This window comes from Ornithorhynchus anatinus, chromosome Y2 (genome assembly GCF_004115215.2).
Source record: "Ornithorhynchus anatinus isolate Pmale09 chromosome Y2, mOrnAna1.pri.v4, whole genome shotgun sequence".
NCBI classification, from domain to species: Eukaryota; Metazoa; Chordata; class Mammalia; order Monotremata; family Ornithorhynchidae; genus Ornithorhynchus; species Ornithorhynchus anatinus.
Genome location: NC_053176.1, coordinates 1403276 through 1418931, shown reverse-complemented (window position 1 = coordinate 1418931; position 15656 = coordinate 1403276). Strand labels below are relative to the sequence as shown.

General features: G+C 46.4%; 1 protein-coding gene across 1 annotated transcript in view; it reads left to right on the top strand.

The window, feature by feature from the left end:
- The window catches only part of LOC114808666 (solute carrier family 22 member 23-like), a 131011-nt gene extending 117646 nt beyond the window's left edge, over positions 1–13365 (top strand). The window contains 3 exon segments of the mRNA XM_039910966.1: positions 287–319; positions 1348–1471; positions 11644–13365. Of these exon segments, the coding sequence (XP_039766900.1) occupies positions 287–319; positions 1348–1471; positions 11644–12001 (515 nt within the window). The 3' untranslated portion in view covers positions 12002–13365.
- The last annotated feature ends 2291 nt before the right edge of the window (positions 13366–15656 follow it).

The window sequence follows — 15656 nt, the reverse complement described above, 5'->3', positions numbered from 1 at the left end:
ATTTTTGTGCCAGGCAGTGCTCTATCACTGGGTTCATTATCACCCCTCGTTAGAAGCCTGTGCTCTGGCTGGACGTCAGACTGGCATGCTGCATGCACCTCCGTGTAGGTCAGGAGAAAATGCTCCCACAGAGTACAGCACGGAGAGGAATCTATTGCTGCCTCAGGTATGGCCAGCTCCCTCACTAATGGGCTTCCTCTCTCTCTCTCTCTCTCTCTTCTCCATCCCTCTGTTCCCCTCACCTCCCACCCCCTCCCCCCCAACACACCATTTTCTATGGACCTAGTGATTGGAAAATACAGTCATCATCTAGACTCAGGTAAGTGCCGACATGCTACATTCCTGAACATAGCTCCATCTTCTTTCGGTTGCATTCAGACCAAGTACAGTTGTACAGATTCTGAAAATGTAAATATGATTTTTTTTTCCCTTTTAATGGTGATCTTTTTCTGTTTCCAAGTGCCCCCAATAAAGGCCATGGCAGGTTGGGAAATATTAATATCTGCTTGTGTGCGCTACCTACTTGATTTTTACCATTTCCCACCCAGCACGGCTTACCTACCCTTGCTTGCTCCGAGTTAGTGGCTCCACGGATGGCCTCGTGGCACATCCCCGGGTAGTGCTACGCAGTGCTTGAAGCCCGGCCGCTGAAAAGCTCGATGGTCCCCCGCTTCGTAAGACACTGTTCTCTCCACTCGTCAGGCCATCGGCATGAAGGCGAGAGCCCACCTCTCCCCCAGCCCCATTGGCTACACTTCCCTAGCCAGCAACCCGATCTTGCCCATCCACCGTGGGTACCTCCCCAAGGCTTTTTCCAGGGCTTATACGAACTTTGGGCCTCAGGCCCTAACCGCAACCCCCAGCTTCAGCAGGGCCTTGCATGGGCACAGGGCCACCCAGCATGCTCTAGTACTGGGCAAAGTCCCAGCTCTGCTTTGCAATGTCCTTTTCGGGGCAAACGGGTGGGAAGAACCTGGCGTATTAAACAATCGTGGCTAGAAGTGGCACCCTACAGGATAGTCTCAACCAGTCTACCCGGGGCCACAAATGAAGCAAACATGTTTGAAAACAGTTGGAGATTCCTTCGCTAGAGAGGGTCCTGCCCCCTCCATTCCAGCATAAGAGGCGCTGGGCGAGGATTGGATTTCAGAGGTGCTCAAGTGCTCTAGTCTGGGAGGGGAGCCCCGGGAATCAGACTATTGCTGAGGCATCTGCCCGTATAAATCATGACATCTGTATTGATTTCCACAAGAGCTGCTTTCTCTTGCATGTGCCCCTAAATGGCTGTGTGGTTCACATTGACTTCTCTCTCTTGCTTCTCCCTCACCCCGCTTCTCCTCCCCTTAGGGATGACTGAAAGTGTCAGGGAGAAATTCTCCACCACATTTTCCATTATCGGTATGTTTGCCTCCCATGCGGTGGGAAGCCTCAGCGTTTTCTTCTGCGCAGAGATCACACCGACGGTGATACGGTAAGGCCACAAACCTGTGAGATGCCCTCCCCTCCGCCCCTTTGCCCCTGCTTGGAATTCTAAGAAAGCTGTGCAAAATAATACTAATAGTCATGATATTTATTAAGCCTACCAAGCACTGAACTAAGCACTAATGTAGAAATATAATAATCAAGTTGGACGCATTCTTTGGCCCATAGAGGGTTCACCATCTAAGTAAAAGAATCAGGCATATTTATTGAGTGCTTACTGTGTGCAGAGCACTGTACTAAGCGCTGGGAAAATACAACAAAATAGAGTTGGTAGATGTGATCCCTGCCCACAAGGATCTTAGTCTATCGTGTAGATGTGCATTAAAATAAATTACAGGTAAGGGGAATATCAAAGTCGCCATGGGTTATACAGCCAAGTGCATAGGTGACAGGAAGGGGAAATGAGGGCTTAGTTGGGGAAGGCTTTATGAAGATATGTCCTTAGAGGGTTTTGAAGTCGGTGAGAATGGTGGTCTGTCGGACGTGAAGGGCAAAGGAGTTCTAGGCCAGAGGGAGATTAAGGGGTGGGGGGAGGGGTGGGGGGAATAGATTAGATAGAGGTCACAGAGTTGGTTGGCGTTGGAGGAGCAGAGTGTGTAGATTGAGTTGTAGTACAAGAGCAGTGAGGTAGGAAGGAAGGAGTGAGCTGCTTGAGTGCCTTAAAACCAATGGAAAAGGAGATCTGTTTGATGCAGAAGTGGATAGGCAACCATTGGAGGGTCTTGAGGGAGGGAAAATATGGACTAAATGGTTTTTCAGAAAAATGATCCTGGCAGCAGAGTGAAGTATGGACTGGAGAGGGAAAAGACAGGCACGGAGGGGAGTTCAGGGTTTGGGTTGGAAAATGTATTCGGTTAAAGGCAAGGTATTCCAGTCTGGGCCCACTTAGCAAGTCCCTGAGGCCAGAGTGGCCAGGAAATTTGTCCCAGATAGTGGAGTCACCATAGACACACAGGCTGGGATGATTTTCAGGGGAAGACAGTGCAGACTTTGTGACTGAAAAGGGAAGGGGAGTCACCGTGCTATTTGGTAGCCAACTTCAAGTGAAGGCAAAGACACATGGTTAGAGCATGGGCCTGGGTTTTGATCCTGGCTCTGCCACTTGTCTGCTATGTCATCTTGGGCCAGTCACTTAACTTCTGGGTCTCAGTTGCTTTGTATTTGAAATGGGGGATTAAAACTGTGAGCCCTATGTGGGACACTGACTCTGTCCAACCTGATTCTCTCCTGTCTGCCCTAACGATTAGTTCAGTGCCTGGCACAGAGTAAGCACTTAACAAAAACCATGTTTAAGAAAAAAGTCTAAGATGAAGAGGTCCTAAAGACCTTGGTGTCTTGGTGAGAGGCTGCTAGTGAAGGTAAAGTGTTGTTCAGAAACCCATCTGATATCCCTCCCAGATTTCAGAGCCTGTTGCTGCCCAGCAGTTCAAATTTGGGCAAGGGAACGAGACTTATTTCAGGGGTCTGCACCTTTCCTATGAGTTCTGATCTCTGCCAGGACCAGAACTGGGCAGGAATACATCTTTATTAAAATTAATCAAGATGATGTCCCAGAACTTAGCCCCACAAAGAAGCCCAATTACCAAAGTATATAGATCTTGCAGGTGATCACAGTTGGGTTTATGGCTGTGGCCTTCATCCTTGCTTAACTTAATATATCTTGATATATTGATCGTATACATTTAAACAGTATAAAAAATTGAACCCATAGTCTAAACTAAGGAAATCATTAAGCTGAGAAAACACCTTGGCCTAGGAGAAAGAGCATAGATCTGGACCTGGGTTCTTATCCCAGATCTGTCCCGTGTCTGCTGTGGGACCTTGGGCAAATTACTTAATTTATCTGTGCCTCAGTTACCTCGTGTAAAATGGGGATTAAAATCATCCTCCCTCTCTCCTAGGCTGTAAGCCCAATGTGAAAGGAACTGTGTGCAACCCGATTTCCTTGTATCTAGCCCAGTGCTTAGAACAGTATTTGACGTATCATAAACGTTTAACAAATACCATAAAAAAATGCAGACTGTAAGCTTCTTATGGACAGGGATCGTGTCTTCCAACTCTTATATTGTACTTTCCCAGTGCTTAGTTCAGGGGTCTGCACCTAGTAGGTATGCACCCAGTATGCACTCAATAAATGCCACTGATTGAATAAGCTACAAAGTGCTACACTAGTCATGGTGGACCACCTCCACCTTCCTCACTCCCTCCTTGACAATTCCCATGGATACCCACCAACCAGCGACTCTCATCTCTTTGGGGCTGGAAAAATCCAGATTAGAGATGGAAGTCTCTTTGTGGTGAACTTCTGGGCCCACACTGACCAAACTGTTTTCACACAGCCCACTTCATTCGTTGTCTTGGGTAGTTACAATGAAATCTAAACCTAAAGTCTTTCAAGGCTGAAAAAAATGGGCAGAATCACTCAGTTATATTAGAGGCAATTCAATTGAATGGGAGTCCTTGAGTCTTACCCTTCTGAGTAAGTCAGACCGGAGGCATGTTAGGTTTTATGCGAACAACATCAGATCTAGATTTCCTTGGTGGTGTTGGGGTTTTTTGGTGGTTGTTTTTTAAAACCTCCAGGGTAAATGCCCTGTTTTTCTTTAAAGGTATGTGTTAAACGCTTACTATGTGTTAAACACTGTTCTAGGCACTGATATGTACATACATATGTATGATAACTAGGTTAGACACAGTCCCTGTCCTGCATGGGGCTCACGAACTAAAGAGGAGGGAGAACAGGTATTTAATCTCCATATTACCATTAAGGAAACTGAGGCACAAAGAAGTTAAGTGATTTGCCCTAGGTCATACAGCGAGCATTTGGCAGAGTCAGAATTAGAAGCCAGGTCTTCTCTTTCCCCTAGGGCACACTGTTCTTCTTGCCATAGTCTAATCAAAACGTGTCCTAACACGGCATCATCGGTGGAGCCAAAGTCAAGATTAGCATAGTTAGCCTCCTCCATACATTTCACGGAGGGTGATGTCACCCAGGAAGGGGAAATGAGGCAGCTTGCTTCAATTCTGTAAATAGTTTTTCCTGAGCAAGTTACACTAAAAGAAATGCTGCATCCTTTTCCACCTTCAAACAAGCTATAGAGAAGAAGAGTAGTTCAGCAGAGAAGCAGCATGGCTTAGTGGAAAGAGCCCGGGCTTGGGAGTGAGAGGTCATGGGTTTCAATCCTGGCTTTGCCACTTGCCTGCTGTGTGACTGGGGGCAAGTCACTTGTCTTCTCTGTGCCTTAGTAGCCTCATCTGGAAAATGGGGATTAAGACTGTGAGCCCCACATGGGACAATCTGCTTACCTTGTATCTACTACAGTGCTTGGCACATAGTAAGCACTTAACAAATACCATATATAATATGTGCCCAGTGATTATGTTTGCTAGGATGATGAACTAAAATATTTGTTAGTTATTTTTCCTACACACAGCCAGAGCAGTAATGGGGAAGGTTTTGCTCAAGCCAGCAGAATTTCTAGGGCAGCAGTCCAGATGAGATTCTGGCAACCTGGCTTTGGCAGTCTGCCCCTTTTTACTTCAAAAGGTAGTGCACCCTTGCTTTTGCTCAAAAAATGCATGTGTAAAGCATGGCTGGAGAGAATCTGGCCCACTGGACTAGAATTCAAACAACAGTATCTATTGAGGGCTTGCTATGTGCAGAGCACTTTACTAAGCTCCTGGGAGAATACATTCAACAGATTTGAAAGACATATTCCCTGTCCACAGTGAGCTTACAATCTAGAAGAGATGACGAATATTAAACTATGGCTATGTACATAAGTGCTATGGGGCTTAAAGGGTACAGGTTTAATAGCAAAGGCAATGCAGGAGGAAGAGGAAGTAGGGGAAATAGGAGCTGAGTCAGAGATGGTATGATTTCAGTAAGGCTTTAAAGGTGAAGAGAATGGTGGTCTGTCATATATAAAGGGGGAGGGCGTTCCAGACTAGAGGAAGACAAGACTGAAGACAAGGAGTCGATGGCAAGCCAGTCAAGATTGAGGTATGGTGAGTAGGGTGGTGGTTAGAGGAGTGAAGTGTGCGGTCTGGTTTGTAGTAGGACATCAGTGAAGTAAGGTAGGAGGGGAAAAGCTGATTGAGTGCTTTAGAGCTGGTACAATAAAGAGTTTGTTTGATATGGAGGTGGATGGGCAACCACTAGAGGTTCTTGAGTGGAGAAACATGGACTAAACCCTTTTTGTTCTTTTGTTAGAAAATTGACCTGAGCAGCAGATTGGTGGGAAGAGACGGGACACAGGTTGATAAGCAGAGGCTGCTGCAATAGTCATGGCAGTATGTGATAAATGGTTGGATCAGCACAGTTGCATTTTGCAAAGGGAGTGTGTGAGCGATGTTGTGAAGGTAGGAGCCAAATGGGAAAGGAGCAGAGCAAAAGATGAGGGAAGTGAAAGGCTGGTCAGAGTTCTCCCCCTGCTTGCCATATATGACTGCTGCTTGCTGCAGATTTCCCCTCACCCAACTCTGCAGTGAGGCTGAGAGATGCTCCTGCTCCTGGGGCCTGGGGACAAACAACCCACCGGCCTGGCTCCAGGTCCACTGGGCAGCCTGGGTGATCTCCTGGGGTCCAGGTGGGGGTCAGGGCTGGCTGTTCAAACCCTCTGGGTTAGTTGCCCCATCGATGTGGTGGTGGTATTTTGTTAAAGCACTTACTGTGTGTCAAGCACTGTACTAAGTGCTGGGAACCCATAACTCATCAGGTTGGGCACAGTCCCTGTTTTATGGGGCTCAAGGTCTAAAGGAGAGGGAGAACATATTTTCAACCTTTTTACACATAAGGAAACTGAGGCCCAGAGAAGTTCATTCAGTTGTATTTATTCAGTGTTTACTGTGTGCAGAGCACTGTGCAAAGCACTTGGGACAGTACAGTACAGCAATAAACAGTGATATTCCCTGCCCAATACAAGGTTACAGTCTAGAGTGGGGAATGCAGACATGTACATAATCTATCATTTTATTTACTTGTATTTATAAATGCTGTGGGGCTGGGAGGGGGGAAGAGCAAAAGGAGCAAATCAGGGTGAGGCAGAAGGGAGTGGGAGATGAGGAAAGCTGGAGCTTATTCTGGGAAGGCTCCTTGAAAGAGGTGCGCCTTCAATAAGGCTTTGACAGTAGGGAGAGTCATTGCTCAGAGTCACACAGCAGGCAAGTAGCAAAGGTTCTAATCCCAGGTGCCCTTATTCCCAGATTTACGGTCTCTGCAGTTTTATTCTCCTTATTTGATCAAAGCCCACTACCCCAACATCACCCCCATGCTCTAAGTGAAAAACTAACCAAGGTAGCCCTGTTGCCCATGGGTTGGGGAGGAGCTAGCTGGTTTGGGGGTGCCTGGGTTACCTGGGTCCACAGCTGGTGGGGTAACAGGAAATTCCCTCTGTCAGGCAGGTGAAGAGTACTTTGGCCTTCTCTGTTAGTGTGAGGAGAGGCATACTATCCATCCAACAGTTTCCACACTTCCTCTTCCTCTTCTTTTTCTGCCTTCTCAGCTGCTGCCTCCTTCCCCTCCTGGGTAAAGAATTTGGGCCTCTAGGACCACAGATGTGGGACTGAATTAATTGGGGTCAACCCTGACAGTTTCATTTTCCAAAGAAATGCTCCCTGGTGTCCTTTGAACCCGGCAAGAGTTGGGACTGCTTAACTATGAGAAAGCGGGAGGGTTGTAAGAAGGAGTTGTGCTGGGGCAGAAGGGAAATGCTTTACCTCAAACTCAGGATCAAGAGTTGGCTTTACCTAGAGCAGGAATATAGAAAGCTAAAGGCAGTGTGGTGTAGTGCACAGGGCTGGGAGGAAGGAGATCCAGGATTCAAGGTAAGGGAGTGCTTTAAAGTCTATGGTAAGGAGTTTCTGCTTGATGCAGAGGTGTTTGGGCAACGACTGGAGGTTCTTGAGGAGTGGGGCAACCCAAACTAAACATTTTTTGTAGAAAAATGATCCGGGCAGCAGAGTGAAGTGTGGGGATTGGAGTAGGGAGCGGCAGGAGGCTGGGAGGTGAGCAAGGAGGCTGATACAGTAATCAAGATGGGATAGGATAAGTGCTTGGATTAACGTGGTAGCAGTTTGGATGGAGACAAAAGGCCAGTTTTAGCGAGGTTGTGAAGGTTGAGCTGATGGGATTTGGGTAAAGTTCCCTTATATGCAAAGTGGGGATTCAATACCTGCTCTCTCTCCAATGTAGATTGTAAGCCCCATGTGGAACCTGATTATCTTGTATCTACTCTAGTGCTTAATACAGTGTTTGGCATTTAATAAGCACTTAAATGCCACAATAATTACTGTTTGTAAGAGTGCTCTGCATACAGTAAGCACTTAATAAATATACTACTAGGAGCCACTGATTTGCTCAGTGCCTACTTTTCTAAGTGCTGAGAAAAATACAATCATATCAGACACAGTCCCCATCCCACATGGGGCTCACAGCCTAAAGGAGGACTGATATTTAATCACCATTTGTATCTGCCACAACAACTTCACTCTTATAGAAGCAGCGTGGCTCAGTGGAAAGAGCACGGGCTTTGGAGTCAGGGCTCATGAGTTCGAATCCCAGCTCTGCCACTTGTCGGCTGTGTGACTGTGGGCAAGTCACTTAACTTCTCTGTGCCTCAGTTCCCTCATCTGTAAAATGGGGATTAAGACTGTGAGCCCCACGTGGGACAACCTGATTCCCCTATGTCTACCCCAGCGCTTAGAACAGTGCTCGGCACATAGTAAGCGCTTAACAAATACCAACATTATTATTATTATTATTATTATAGAACAGATGATTTCCGTGAGGGTTGCTTTTTTTTCCTGAACTAACCACCACTGTCAGTGAGATGCAGGTACACCCTTGGGGTAAAGATCTTTTCCTAGCTGACCAATTCCCTTAGCCTCGTTAAGTCTTAGTTTCCCCATTTGTAAAATAGGTATATTCACTCAATCGGATTTATTGAGCACTTACTATGTGCCATGCACTGTACTAAACACTTGGAAAGTACAATTCAACAACAGATTGATGTGCCCTTCACCACTTCACAGGGTTGCTGAGAAGAGTAGAAAGCAATTATACCTAGTATCCTCATCATCGATAGTATTTCTTGAGCACTGTACTAAGCACTTAATGCCCATGATATGTCCCTTAGACAAAAGCACACTTTATCTTCATTCACTTATTTAGAAAATTAAACATCCAGATTATTTTTGTTGCTGAACTTAAATGTAGCAAGAATACTTGATTATCTGCAAACAAAGCACCTTCAGAGCCCAGTAATAATGGTTATGACTAAGGAAGCTCTAGATGCATTTTAGAGCTTTCAAAACCATTTTTAAGAGAGGAAGTAAGTGTTTAAGGAGGAAAAAAAAACATCTTCCACTTCCAGGGTTTCTGTAAGCAGGCGAATAGAGTGAAATCATTTTGCATTGGAATCATTTGTTCTGCTCAGTAAGTACACATGAGCGCGCCCTGCTCTCTGGTGACAAGCTAGAGAAAAGCGGAAAGTCAAAGGCCCACAGCTCCAGGAAAGGAAGCAGGAATGAGGATCCAAGCCGCTGCCTTAGGAACAAGGACGGTGTTTACCACATCCTAGAGGTGTAGATTTCCATAGAGCACTCACAAGGGAGAGTCAGCACTGCCCACCCCATGCTGCTGAAATGATGTCATCCTGCCTAGCAGTGGCATCAATTAGTTGTTTTGTTGTTGTTGTTTTTTTGTAACAGAATTGGATAATTCCCAAAGGGGAAAAACGTTTCTGTATTGTATGTACTAGCGTCTTTAAACAGAGAAACACAGTGCCTGACTGGTAACAGAAGTAGTGGTGGCATTTGTTAAGCACCCCATTTTGGGCATGTGCACTGTACTAGGTGCTTAAAAATTTCCTCTGAAACTGATTGTTTTTTGATGGCCTCAATAGGAGGGGATACCTCTTAAAATTTTTTCCCCCAAAACAGTATTGCTCTCAGCTGAAATTCACTCAAATTTCAGATGGTATAATAGAATAATTGCACTCAACCTGTTCTTAGTTACCTTTGTCTGGAATCTCCTACCCATCTGGGCATGTTTTGGTTTGCAAATACAAATTGCCACTCACGGCTTTACATCTCTCTCAGTTCTAGCATCTACCTGCCTCTGGCCGAGCACCATTTCACACACGAATAATGCCTGATCCAGTGCTTTCAGCCAATGATATGTTGCAGAAGAGTCCAGAGGTTAAAAGCCCTTTCTGCACCAACCTAAGTCATTGAAAAAGTACTGAACATTTCTGAGTTCTCAACCTTTCTGGATACAGCACTTTGGAACAATTTTTCCCAGCATGCCATTGTCCTATTAGGCCTCCATCCAACCTGACCCATTTTGTGAAGAGCTTTTCCTCTGGGAAGGCACCGCAATACATGTTGTACTCCTGTTGTAGTGTACTCTCCCAAGTGCTTTATACAGTGCTGTACACACAGTAAGCGCTCAGTAAGTACAACTGATTGCGTTTGCTTTGCTCCAGACATAGGAGATGGTGCCTGCTGGCCAGAGGACAGCTGTGCTTGCCCTGGTCACGGCCCTATATGGGACCCCTAAAAGTGGAGGCTGACTTACAAGGCGCCTGCCCCCCGATTGTCATTATTAAAAACTAAAAACTATTGTTATTGGGCCTTTCCATTTCACACAGTCTGGCCCGCGCAAGACTCATGATTGACTTCATCCTCCATTTTACAAATGGGTAAACTGAGGCCCAGAAAGGTTAAGCAATTGCCAGGGTCACACCTGGGCATGGCCAAAACAGGACTTGAATCAGATAGTCGACTCCTAGGCCACCGCTCTTTCCTCTGGGCATTGCTGAGCTGTCGTTGGTGTGTTTTGCTGCCCTTGGGTGCCCAGGAGCCCACCAGAGTCAGAAACTTCCCTCTCTGTCCCACAGGAACAGAGCAGGTAGAATCTGTTGCTCTTCCTGGTAGAAGTTGGAGGAGGTCAGGATGGAATAGATTCCACAGAGACGCCTGAGCACTTTTCTATCCAGCCAGGACAGAGTCACTTCTCTTGCTGTTTGCTGTCTCCCATGGATCCCCCATCTCCTTCCTTTTTTGCCAGTGAGCACTGGAGGCTAAGGACGGTTACTGAATTATCTTATTGTCTTTCCCCAGCATTTAGGCTATTGCTCCACACATTATATATTGCTTGGAGAAGCAGCTTATTATTGTGGATAGAGCAGAGACCTGGAAGTCAGAAGGTCAAGGGTCCTAAACCCCACTCTGCCACTTGTCTGCTGTATGACCTTGGGCAAGTCACTTCATTTCGCTGGACCTCAGTTCCCTCATCTGTAAAATGGGGATTAAGACTGTGACCCCATATGGGACAGGGACTGTCCAAAGTGATATGCTTGTATCCATCCCAGTGCTTAGCACAGTGCCTGGCACAAAGTAAGTGCTTAAATACCATCAATGTTATTATTCTATCAGAAATAATCATAATGCTAAATCAGGAGAACTACAACCTGTATAAAAAACAAGAACATCCAATCTTTTCAATATTCACAACCCCAGAAAAATTAGGCAGGTTTGCAGTCCTCCACTAGCAAAAAGCACTAACATCACAAATGAAAATAGATTTGAACTAATGACTTGCCCTTTTGGATGCCATGGTCACTCAACACAACGTGTTGGTAAGCTCCATAATTAATTGCCAATGGACCACATTGCCTTTGCTTCAGCTGGACAGTGGTGGAATCCAATGCTCCTACTGCTTGTCCCATAGAAACCGGCCTCTCTCTCACTCCACAGAAGCAGCCTGGCCATGTGGGAAGAGTTGGGGAGCCTGGGTTCTAGTCCCAACTCCACCACTTACCTGCTGTGTGACCTTGGACAAGTCACTTCATGTCTCTGAGCCTCAGTTACCTCACCTGTCCAATGGGGATTCAAACCCTGCTGTCTCTTCCACTGCCAGCTCCAGGAGGAACAGGGGTGTGTCTGATCTGCTTGTTTTGCCTCTACCTCAGTGCTTAGTACACAGTAAGTCCTTAGAGTCCAGAGGAGCACCTGTTCCATTTAAATGGGTCAGGGAAATTCTTCTGGCTCTCGGGCGGTCCACCCCAGGGCCGATCCAGCGGTAACCAACAAAGCCGAGAGCGGCCCGGCTAAGGCCCCCTCCAACTGGCCACCCCCTGCTTCCCGCCCTTCCTGCAGGTGCGGAGGTCTAGGCCTGGTGCTGGCCAGCGCCGGGTTCGGCATGCTGACGGCCCCCATCATGGACCTCCACAACCAGAAAGGCTACTTCCTACATCATGTGATCTTCGCCTGCTGCACGCTCATCTGCATCATCTGCATCCTCCTCCTGCCCGAAAGCAAGAACCAAAACCTCCCCGAAAATATCTTCAACGGCGAACACTATACCAGGCAGCCCCTCCTGCCCCACCGGAGGGGCGAGCAGCCCCTTCTGCCCACCACCTCGGAACTCAAGGATTACTCGGGCCTCCACGATGTGGTCGCTGTGGGCGACAGGCTGCCTGACAACGCCACAGTCAATGGCGTCAGATCTATGTAAACCCTTCCCCACCCCCCACTGCCACCACCGTGGCTTGTCCAGGGCAGAAGGGGGAGCACTTTGGGTTTTGATGATGATGATTATTTTTTAATCCTTTTTGCACAGGTTTACGGCGTAGACCAATGATGGAAAAGATGGCTGGTGGGAGAGGGAAAATTCAACCCTGCTGCTAAAGCCACTTAATGGTAGGAGATTGACCAGAAGCATAGAAAAATTTCACCTTTTTCTAAAAGCAGACATAATGCAATTGATATGAAACTGGGTAGAGATGACCCATCAAAGACCTTCTTCTCTGCCATTAAATGTTTTTATTTATTTTGGTCATTTTCACGAGAAGCACTTTATGTCCTTTTCCTCTCATTGATCACTAAAACGAAGACACCATCTCACAAGGAGAGGCTGGGCCATTCCAAGGAGGACCCTTATCGTAAAAAAAGACGAAACCCAAGAGAGCGCTCTCTGCTGTAAAAGACCACCAGATAAGTGAGGAGTTACTTGCTCCCCTATCTTAAAAAAAGCTCAATTCCCCCAGGTTTCCTGCTGCATGTGTGTGTGTGTGTACAAAACACTATTGTGAATCAAAAACTGTGAGTGCATTTTAGACCAGAGTAAAATTTAAAATTAAGGTTTCAATAGTGAGTCCATGTGAGGTTTTGAAACCAAAAAAAGATTTTAAAAAAGCCCACCCAAGTTTTGTGTGTCAGAGCTTCCTATTTCCTCCACTTGGTAAAGAAGCTCATGAACCACACTAAGGTAGGCTCAGTCTTTCCTTCAGGATCATCTTTTAATCCTTAATATTCAAAGCTCCTTTGGGAAACGTTTAAGCTTCTCATGAAATTCAGCAACCCTGAAGGACTAGAGGCAATGTTACTCTTTTTCTGAAACCATGTTTGCCTATCAAAGCATCAAGGTGGTAGAGGTGATCTGCCAGTAGGATTTAACTCATTCCCGGGGGCAGGCCGGCCCAAATCCCCACATTTCCGAGTCAACCATTCACAAAGCAGCTACTTCGTGAATAGTATTTAGGAAAAGAACTGGTACATGAGCTGGTCGTGGGGAGGAAACGGTTATCCCCAAACACTACTGCTTGACTATCCCGATCCCTCACCCTGCAGAAATGTTACCTCTTAAGAGTGAGTTGGAGATTGCCTGGCCAGGCTGCTGACTAAGTCAGAGCACAGGAAGAAGTGGTGAAGTTAACAGCCACCCATTTTTAGCATTTTCTGCTCCAGACCAGCAAAGGACGGGGAAGAAGATGAAAATCAATGGTCCAAATTGAACACTTCGTTTCCTGCAATTTTCAAGTGCCCATGCTGCTCCTGCTCCCTCTTGTTTTACATAATTAAAGCATCAACAATCCCTTTTCTGATTTCTGGATTTATCCCGTTTCACCAGCTTCTACACCAAGGCTGCCAAGGTCTGAACCATCCCATCCAAGCAGAGTTAAAAATGGAGGTTTGGAAGCAGGAGTGTTTCCTTCCTGACAGCCTACATTTTGCTTCCTCTTCAAGAAATAATCTTCAGTTGACCGCTCAGATTCACCTATGTGACTTAAGCCAACTACCCCTCCCTTTTTCCTGAGAACTAAACTTCAGTATCTTTGGTTCTTCCTTCACCAACACACAGAAGGATCAACCTGGGGCCTGCTCCAGACAAGAATCTTTCAAGCAGAGATCAGACCTCTCCTCCCCATTCCAACCCACCTCACATACTAATGTTTTTCCAGAGAGCAGACCCAAACATTTCAGTGAACAGAGTGACAAGGGGGAATTCACAAGACTGCCCCTTTGCCGTGACTATTAAATATGAAGAACCAGATTGGACTACCTAATTTCCATCTAGGTGGCCTGTGACTGATTGGTCAATCACACAGGTATTTATTAGTTTAGCAGCAGCAGACTACAGCTGCTCTTCAGGGTCCAGGGAAGGGGAAAAATTGAAATGTCAAAATACCATGGGAATGTGACCAGAATATCTTCCATCTGTTGCCATGGACAACTGAGGGCAACAGTTGCCTCTGGGTTCTTGCAAGTTCTGTAAGAAATAAACACTGGACCAGTGGGAGATGTAAGTACAAAGAAAATCATCAAAATATGAGATAATTTACTACATTACTGTTTTCCTCTGCTAGACTTCTCAGAGTCTGATTGTCCTCTAGTGACTTGTACAGCTTAGTTGGGTCTCTTTTTGTTCCGTGTTCTGATTCTTCCATCCGCATTCACCTTAAAATAGGCCTTTAGACGGGTGCAGTCTTCACGTGCCAAACCTGTGAAATACCTTTTGCCTTTTATAAAATTCAGTACATGCTACGAGTCACATAGCAGGGTGGGTGAGCTGCTTACAGAGCCCGAAAGTGAGCTCGGTTCAGAAAAGGCCTTGACCAGAGAGCACCACAAAAGGTAGAAGGAGGGGGAGGGGGTCAGAGAGGGTTCTTAGGACTTGAGATTGGATATACGCTACACATGCTCACCTGCAGCACTGATTCTACTCGCAGTCCTTTTACTGTGAACTAGGACTGTCGCTTAGCCTGCATAGTCTGTGAACATACCGAGCTATGGGAAGATCCTTCTCTAAGTGGTTTGAGGTGGACTGGATCGCGTTTCAGTACCTGTCATTGTCAACCCTTTGTGAGCCCCATGTAGGCCAGGGACTGGGTCCAACCTATACCCCAGTTATTGGCACATAGTAAGCACTTAACAAGTACCTTTAGGAAAGGTTACAGGCTGCAGGAATTTCTCTTCCAGAGTGGGCTCCCTAATTTTTTTTTTTATGTTTTATGTTGGTATTTGTTAAGCGCTTACTATGTGCCGAGCACTGTTCTAAGCGCTGGGGTAGACATAGGGGAATCAGGTTGTCCCACGTGGGGCTCACAATCTTAATCCCCATTTTACAGATGAGGGAACTGAGGCACAGAGAAGTTAAGTGACTTGCCCACAGTCACACAGCCGACAAGTGGCAGAGCTGGGATTCGAACTCATGAGCCCTGACTCCAAAGCCCATGCTCTTTCCACTGAGCCACGCTGCTTCTCCTTCAAAACTAATTCAAAACTAGCAACAGCAACAGCAAACCACGAACAGACCCTGTGGTAGAATGAATGTTTAAATCATACTGACAAAATGGGATCGATTCAGTAGGTGACCTGGGGGCAGGGGGAGGCAAGGAAGGGATATTTCTTCCCACTCCAGTCTCACTACTAATGAACTAGACTTCCTAGGAAGCAGGTAAGTGGTACCGCATCAAGTTAGTGCGACCATTATGGCTCCCTAGGGATACAGACCACAGCTGAGAACACAGTCTTAGTTGCCGACAGAAAGCTTTCGTGGAAAGCGGCTGTAGCCGAAAAGTTTTTGTGCAAGATATGTGGGTGGTCCAGCCAGCAGCTCAGTTTCCTCACCTGTTCTGCCCAGTTCTTTGTACGGACGGACATCTGGCAGCTACCTAATCACTGTCTATCAAACTTGAAACTCCTCACTCCGTTTCCTTCATGGCTGGCACAGAGGAAACACTTCTCAGGCGCCTCAAGCCCATGTTCCCCAAGCCACCCATCCCGGTTTCTTTCCCTCCAATGCACCTTTGAGTTTATCCCAACCCATCCCCAGGGGCTCAGTCTTACTTTCCTCCTATTTCCTTATTTTCTTTTCCGAATCATTCAAA